Genomic DNA, 8,511 nt, shown 5'->3' with positions numbered 1-8,511 from the left:
CACGCGTTCATAGGTGAAAATGATGATGAGTGTCACGGATCATCACATTCATCAGGTTGAAGTGCGAGTGAATATCTTAGAACAAGAATAAGCTGAATTGAATAGAAGAACAATAGTAATTGCATTAATACTCGAGGAACAGCAGAGCTCCACACCTTAATCTATGGTGTGTAGAAACTCCGCCGTTGAAAATACATAAGAACATGGTTCAGGCAAGGCCTTGGGGCCAGCCCCCAAAATGTGATCAAGAGATCAAAAGATGATCAAAAGATGAAAATACAATAGCAAAAGGTCCTACTTATAATGAAACTAGCTACTAGGGTTTATAGAAATAGGTAAATGATGTAGAAATCCACTTACGAGTCCACTTGGTGTGTGCTTGGGCTGAGCATTGAGCTTTACACGTGTAGAGACCTCTATTGGAGTTAAACGCCAGCTTTGGTGCCAGATTGGGCGTTTAACTCCAACTTTTATGCCAGTTCTATTGTTTTGACTTCAGAATATGGTAGAGAAGGGGCATTTGAACGCCAGTTTACGTCATCAAAACTCGAGCAAAACTTGAGAGCGCGCCATTTAAAGTTCTGTAGCTCCAGAAAATCCACTTCGAGTGCAGGGAGGTCAGAATCCAACAGCATATGCAGTCATTTGTCAGCCTCTGAATCAGATTTTTGCTCAGGTCCCTCAATTTCAGCCAGAAAATACCTGAAATCACAGTAAAAAACACACAAACTCATAGTAAAGTCCAGAAATATAAATTTTGCATAAAAACTAATAAAAACATCCCAAAAAGTAGCTAGATCCTACGAAAAACTACCTAAAAATAATACCAAAAAGTGTATAAATTATCCGCTCATCAGCAAGCAGGGGTGATCTACCCCATCTCAGACAGCCCTTGGGTAAGCCCAATGCAAGTAGTTCCTAAGAAGGGAGGGATCACTATTGTGGCAAATGAGAAGAATGAATTGATACCCACAAGAACCGTGACCGGATGGCGTATGTGCATTGACTACCGAAAACTTAATGAAGCCTCCCGGAAGGATCACTTTCCCCTACCATTCATGGACCAAATGCTTGAAAGACTGGCAGGACATGAGTATTATTGTTTCTTAGATGGATACTCGGGCTACAACCAAATTGTTGTAGATCCTAAGGATCAGGAAAAAACTTCATTTACTTGTCCATATGGTGTATTTGCTTATAGGAGAATGCCCTTTGGATTGTGCAATGCACCTACAACATTCCAAAGGTGCATGCTCTCGATTTTTTTGGATATGATTGAGAAGTTCATAGAAGTATTTATGGATGACTTCTCTGTGTTTGGGGTCTCATATTCTGATTGCCTATACCATCTTTCTCTTGTGCTAAAAAGGTGTCAATAAACCAACCTGGTTTTAAACTGGGAGAGGTGCCATTTTATGGTGACTGAAGGGGTGGTTCTTAGTCACAAGATTTCAAAAGATGGCATAGAAGTAGACAGAGCAAAAGTGGAAGTAATTGAAAAACTACCTCTACCTTGCAATGTCAAAGCAATCAGAAGCTTTTTAGGACATGCTGGGTTCTATAAGAGGTTTATTAAAAATTTTTCAAAGATTGCAAAACCCCTTAGCAACCTACTTGTCTCAAATACTCCTTTTATTTTTGATAGAGAATGCATGGTAGCCTTTGATGAACTCAAAAAGAGACTGTCCTCTGCACCTATTATAGCACCACCAAGTTGGGATCTCCCCTTTGAACTAATGTGTGATGCATCTGATTTTGCTGTTAGTGCTGTCTTAGGACAGAGGAAAGACAAGCTAGTACATGTAATCTACTATGCTATCAAGGTCCTTAATGAGAATCAAAGGAACTATACCACCACAGAGAAAGAACTTTTAGCCATAGTTTTTGCTTTTGATAAGTTTAGATCATATCTCATTGGCTCAAAAGTAATTGTGTTCACTGATCATGCAGCACTCAAGTACTTGCTTACCAAACAAGAATCTAAGCCTATACTAATAAGGTGGATCTTGCTGCTCCAAGAATTTGATATTGAGATTAAAGATAGGACCGGAGCAGAGAATAAAGTAGCTGACCACCTCTCAAGGATTCCACAACAAGAAGAAATGCAGCAGGTAGTAGTAAATGAAAGCTTCCCTGATGAACAATTGATGATGATTTGACTAGCCCCTTGGTTCGCAGATAAAGCTAACTTCAAGGCTATTGGGGAGCTACCAACTAACATCAATAAGCACATGAGGAGGAAGCTAATCAATGATGCCAAACACTACATCTGGGATGACCCCTATTTGTTCAAAAAGTGTAATGATGGTGTCCTAAGAAGGTGTATATCCCATGAAGAAGGGCAGGAAGTATTATGGCAGTGCCATGGATCAGCATATGGAGGTCACTTCAGTGGATAAAGGATAGCAGCAAAAGTGCTCCAATCCGGATTTTACTAGCCAACAGTTTTTAAGGATGCCAAGGAAATGGTGTCAAGGTGTGATGAATGTCAAAGGGCTGGTAATCTAACTAAGAGGAATGAGATGCCACGGCAATACATACTAGAGCTGGAACTATTTGATGTATGGGAATAGATTTTATGGGACCCTTCCCAACCTCCTACTCAAATAGCTACATATTAGTGGTTGTTGATTATGTTTCAAGATTGGTAGAGGCCATAGCTACTGCAACAAATGACAACAAGGTTGTGATAAGCTTCTTGAGAAGGAATATCTTCAGCAGATTTGGAGTTCCTAGAGCTCTCATTAGTGATGGAGGGTCACACTTCTGCAACAAACAATTGGAAGCACTCCTTCTCAGATATGGAGTCAAACACAAAGTGGCAACTTCATACCACCCACAGACCAATGGGCAAGCCGAGATCTCTAACAGAGAGTTGAAATGAATACTTGAAAAAACTGTTGGAAGTTCAGCAAAGGACTGATCTAGGAAGCTAGATGATGCTCTATGGGCCTATAGGACAGCCTTCAAGACTCCCATTGGGATGTCACCATACCAACTAGTATTTGGCAAGGCTTGCCACTTACCAGTTGAACTGGAGCACAGAGCCTTTTGGGCCCTAAAACTACTGAATTTTGATGAGCAAGCTGTTGGAGAAAAGAGATTAATGCAACTCGATGAACTGGAAGAGTTTAGAAATCAAGCATATGAGAATGCAAAAATCTACAAAGAAAATACAAAATGGTGGCATGACCAAAAGATAGCAAGGAGAGAGTTCACTGAAGGGCAGAAAGTGTTACTCTACAACTCGAGACTCAAGTTCTTCCCTGGAAACCTTAAGTCTCGATGGTCAGGACCTTTCACCATACTCAAAGTGTTTTCCTATGGTCATGTGGAGCTCATGGAAGACAAGACTCAGAGAACTTTTTTTGTCAATGGCCATAGACTCAAACACTACTTGGGAGGCTCCTTGGAGGAGCAGATAGTGAGCTACAAGCTCAGCTAAAGATGAAGGAATGTCAAGCTAATGACAATAAAGAAGCGCTAGTTAGGAGGCACCCCAACACTTTATCCTTTTTGATTTAATTGCTTTTCTTAGATGTAGTTTAAATTCTGTGAATTAGATAGCTTAATTTCAGTAATTAGGATTAGTTTACAATTATAGATTAGGAAGTTTGATGTTAGCTTTGATAGTTAGATCTTTTTTACACTCTTTTATTTCATTTTATTTGGGATTTACAACTTGATGAATGCATAACTAATGATGAGTGAATGGGCCGAGAACTAGCTAAAGTGCTAAGTTTGGTGTGGCCTCTCACCTAGTTAATCTAGGCTTACAAACAATTAACAAGTTTAATTTTGAATAGTAAGCCCAGAGATTAAGTTTGGTGTGGCCACCACCAATGATAACTGGTGCACGAAATTGTGATCTCTGACAATGGCGCTCAACTTGGTATACGCGTTTATAATCTCAGCACTTTCTTCACAACTTCGCACAACTAACCAGCAAGTGCACTAGGTCGTCCAAGTAATAAACCTTACGTGAGTAAGGGTCGATCCCATGGAGATTGTTGGTATGAAGCAAGCTATGGTCATCTTGTAAATCTCAGTCAGGTGGATTCTAATGGTTATAATGGTTTTCAAATATAAAGATAAATAAAGCATAAAATAAAGATAGAAATACTTATCTAATTCATTGGTGGGAATTTCAGATAATCGCATGAAGATAATGTGTTCCTTCTGAATCTCTGCTTTCCTACTGCTTTCATCCAATCATTCTTTCTCCTTTCCATGGCAAGTAGTATGTTGGGGGATCACCGTTATCAATGGCTACCGTCTGTACTCTCAATGAAAATGGTCCAGGTGCGCTGTCACCGCACGGCTAATCATCTGTCGGTTCTCGATCATGCAGGAAAAGGAGCCATTGATCCTTTTGCGTATGTCACCACGCCCTACAGTCACGAGTTTGAAGCTCGTCACAGTCATTCAATCCCTGAATCCTACTCGGAATACCACAGACAAGGTTTAGACTTTCCAGATTCTCAAGAATGTTGCCAATGGATTCTAGCTTATACCACGAAGATTCTGATTAAGGAATCCAAGAGATACACACTCTAGCTTTCGCAGGTAGAACGGAAGTATTTGTCAGGCACGCATTCATAAGTAAGAATAGTGATGAGTGTCACGGATCATCACATTCATCAGGTTGAAGTGCGAATGAATATCTTAGAATAAGAATAAGCATGAATTGAATAGAAAACAGTAGTAATTGCATTAATACTCGAGGAACAACAGAGCTCCACACCCTTAATCTATGGTGTGTAGAAACTCCACCGTTGAAAATACATAAGAACAAGGTCTAGGCATGGTCGAAAGGCCAGCCTCCCCAAATGACATATGAATTCGAAAAATAGGGAAAAAGATCCCCAATACAATAGTAAAAAGTTCTATTTATACTCAACTAGTTACTAGGGTTTACAAAAATAAGTTTAATTGCAGAAATTCACTTTCGGGGCCCACTTTGGTGTGTGCTTGGGCTGAGCTTGAGCTTTACACGTGCAAAGGCTTCTCTTGGGGTTAAACGCCAAGTTGTAATGTATTTTTGGCATTTAACTCTGGTTTGTGACGTGTTTCTGGCGTTTTACTCCATAATGCAGCATGGAGCTGGAGTTGAACGGCAGTTTGTGTCGTCTAAACTTGAAAGAAGTATAGACAATTATATATTGCTGGAAAGCCCTGGATGTCTACTTTCTAGCGCAATTATGAGCGCGCCATTCGAATTACGGTAGCTCCAGAAAATCCATTTAGAGTGCAAGGAGGTCAGAATCCAATAGCATCTGTAGTCCTTCTTCAGCCTCCTATCAGATTTTTGCTCAGGTCCCTCAATTTCAGCCAGAAAATACCTAAAATCATAGACAAACACACAAACTCAGCAAAGTCCAGAAATGTGAATTTTGCATAAAAACTAATAAAAACATACTAAAAGTAGCTAGATCCTACTAAAAACTACCTAAAAAGAATGCCAAAAAGCGTATAAATTATCCGCTCATCACAACACGAAACTTAATTTGTTGCTTGTCCCCAAGCAACTAAAAATCAAATAGGATAAAAAGAAGAGAGTATACTATAAATTTCAAAATATCAATGAATATTAGTTCTAATTAGATGAGCGGGACTTGTAGCTTTTTGCTTCTGAATAGTTTTGGCATCTCACTTTATCCTTTGAAGTTTAGAATGATTGGCATCCATAGAAACTCAGAGTTCATCTAGTGTCATTGATTCTCCTAGTTAAGTATGTTGATTCTTGAACACAGCTACTTTTATGAGTCTTGGTCGTGGCCCTAAGCACTTTGTTTTCTTGTATTACCACCGGATACATAAATGCCACAGACACATGACTGGGTGAACCTTTTCAGATTGTGACTCAGCTTTGCTGAAGTCTCCAGTTAGAGGTGTCCAGAGCTCTTAAGCACACTCTTTTTGGATCACGACTTTAACCACTCAGTCTCAAGCTTTTCACTTGGACCTTTACGACAAAAGCACATGGTTAGGGACAGCTTGATTTATCCGCTTAGGCCTGGATTTTATTTCCTTGGGCCCTCCTATCCATTGATGCTCAAAGCCTTGGATCCTTTTTACCCTTGCCTTTTGGTTTTAAGGGCTATTGGCTTTTTCTGCTTGCTTTTTCTTTTATTATTTTTTCCCCATTTTTTTTCGCAAGCTTTTTTTTATTCACTGCTTTTTCTTGCTTCAAGAATCAATTTTATCATTTTTCAGATTATCAACAATATTTCTCTTTGTCATCATTCTTTCAAGAGCCAATAATTTTAACATTCATAAACAACAAGATCAAAAATATGCATTGTTCAAGCATTCATTCAGAAAACAAAAAGTATTGTCGCCACATCAATATAATTAAACTAATTTCAAGGATGAATTCAAAACTCATGTACTTCTTGTTCTTTTGTATTAAAAACATTTTTCATTTAAGAAAGGTAAAGGATTCATGGAATTATTCATAGCCTTAAGACATAGTTACTAAATACTAATGATCATGTAGTAAATACTCAAAACATAGACAAACATAAAGCATAAAATCAAAAAACAGAGAGATAAGAACAAAGAAGTTAAGGAATGAGTCCACCTTAGTGAGGGTGGTGCCTTCTTCTTGAAGAACCAATGGTGTTCTTGAGCTCCTCTATGTCTCTTCCTTTCCTTTGTTGCTCCTACTTCATAGCTCTTTGATTTTCTCTAATCTCATTGAGAATGATGGAGTGCTCTTGGTGTTGCACCCTTAATTGGTTCATGTTATGACTCAATACTTCTAGAGAAGTGTTGAGTTATTCCCAATACTTGTTTGGAGAAAAATGCATCCCTTGAGGCATTTCAGCGATTTCTTGCTGATGAGCTTCCTCATGTGTCTATTGAGATCCATGAATGAGCTCTATTGTTTGCTCCATCATCTTCTTAGTGATGGGCTTGTCCTCTTCAATGAGGATGTCTCCTTCTATGACAATTCCATTTGAATTGCATAGGGATCACCTTTTTCTTGGCCAAAACTTCATAGAAGTGGTCTTGATGGGCTTTTGAGATAAATCTCTCCATCTTCCACGACTCATAGGTGGAAGCAATTGTCGTCCCTTTCCTCTTTCTTGAGGTTTCTCTGGCCTTAGGTGCCATCAATGGTTATGGAAAAACAAAAAAGCTATGATTTTACCACACCAAACTTAGAATGTTGCTCGCCCTCAAGCAAAAGAAGAAAGAATAGAAGAAGAAGAAGAAGATATGGAGGAGAGGGATAGAGGTGTGTGTTTGGGCCAAGGAGGAGAAGAGAGGGTTGTGTTGTGTGAAAATGAATAAGGATGAATGAGTTTATATAGTTGAGGGAGAGGGGTTTGGGTTTGGTCATTTAGGGTGGGTTTGGGTGGGAAAGAGCGGATGGATGTGAGTGGTGAAGAGGTGATAGGGAAGAGTGATTGAGGTGATTGGTGAATGATGTTTGGGGAAGAGTGTTATGAAAAGGTGTGAAAGAGAGGGATAAGGTAGGTGGGGATCCTGTGGGTCCACAGATCCTGAGGTGATCCTATGGGGTCCACAGATCCTGAGGTGTCAAGAATTTCTCATCCCTGCACCCTTTAGGCGTGTAAAACGCCCTCTATATGCAATCCTGGCTTTTAACGCCAGACTGCAGCTTGTTTTTGGCATTAAACGCCCAAATGTAGCCTGTTTCTGGCGTTTAACGCCAGCCTGATGCTTGTTTTTGGCATTAAACGCCAGCTTGGTACTTGTTTCTAGCGTTAAACGCCAGACAAATGCTTGTGTCTGGCGTTTAAACGCCAAACAGCTCTTCCTCCAGGGTGTGCTTTTTCTTCTACTATTTTTTATTCTGTTTTTAATTTTTGCAATTGTTTTGTGACTCCACATGATCATAAACCTAATAAAACATAAAAAAACAATAGAAAATATAGATAAATAAAAATTGGGATGCTTCCTAATAAGCACTTCTTTAATGTCAATAGCTTGACAGTGAGCTCTCATGGAGCTTCACAGATGTTCAGAGCATGATGAGGGCCTCCCAACACCAAACTTAGAGTTTAAATGTGGGGGCTTCTCAACACCAAACATAGAGTTTGCTTGTGGCCTCCCAACACCAAACTTAGATTTTGACTGTGGGGCTCTGTTTGACTCTGCATTGAGAGAAGCTTTTCATGCTTCCTCTCCATGGTTGCAGAGGAAGATCCTTGAGCTTTAAACACAAGGTAGTCCCCATTCAATTGAAGGGCTAGTTCACCTCTGTCAACATCAATCACAGCTCTTGTTGTGGCTAGGAAGGGTCTTCCAAGTATGATGCATTCATCCTCCTCCTTCCTAGGGCCTTTAACCTTTACTAACACGTCCTCTACTAATCCATAAGCTTGTCTTTGTCATCCGTCTGCCATCTCTAATGAGAATATGGTAGGCTGTACCTCAATGATCCCAACTTCTCCATTACAGAGAGTGGCATAAGATTTATGCCTGACCCTAGGTCACACAGAGCCTTCTTAAAGGTCATGGTGCCTATGGTATAGGGTA

General features: G+C 39.7%; 1 protein-coding gene across 1 annotated transcript in view; it reads left to right on the top strand.

Moving 5' to 3' along the window:
* Positions 1 to 2,399, top strand: part of LOC107493343 (uncharacterized) — a 21,518-nt gene extending 19,119 nt beyond the window's left edge. Inside the window, exon 2 of the mRNA XM_016114440.1 lies at positions 2,179 to 2,399. Coding sequence (XP_015969926.1) covers positions 2,179 to 2,399 — 221 coding nt within the window. The remainder of the gene's footprint in view (positions 1 to 2,178) is intronic.
* The last annotated feature ends 6,112 nt before the right edge of the window (positions 2,400 to 8,511 follow it).

Source organism: Arachis duranensis, chromosome 6 (genome assembly GCF_000817695.3).
Source record: "Arachis duranensis cultivar V14167 chromosome 6, aradu.V14167.gnm2.J7QH, whole genome shotgun sequence".
Taxonomy (NCBI): Eukaryota; Viridiplantae; Streptophyta; class Magnoliopsida; order Fabales; family Fabaceae; genus Arachis; species Arachis duranensis.
This window is presented reverse-complemented; position numbering and strand designations above follow the sequence as displayed.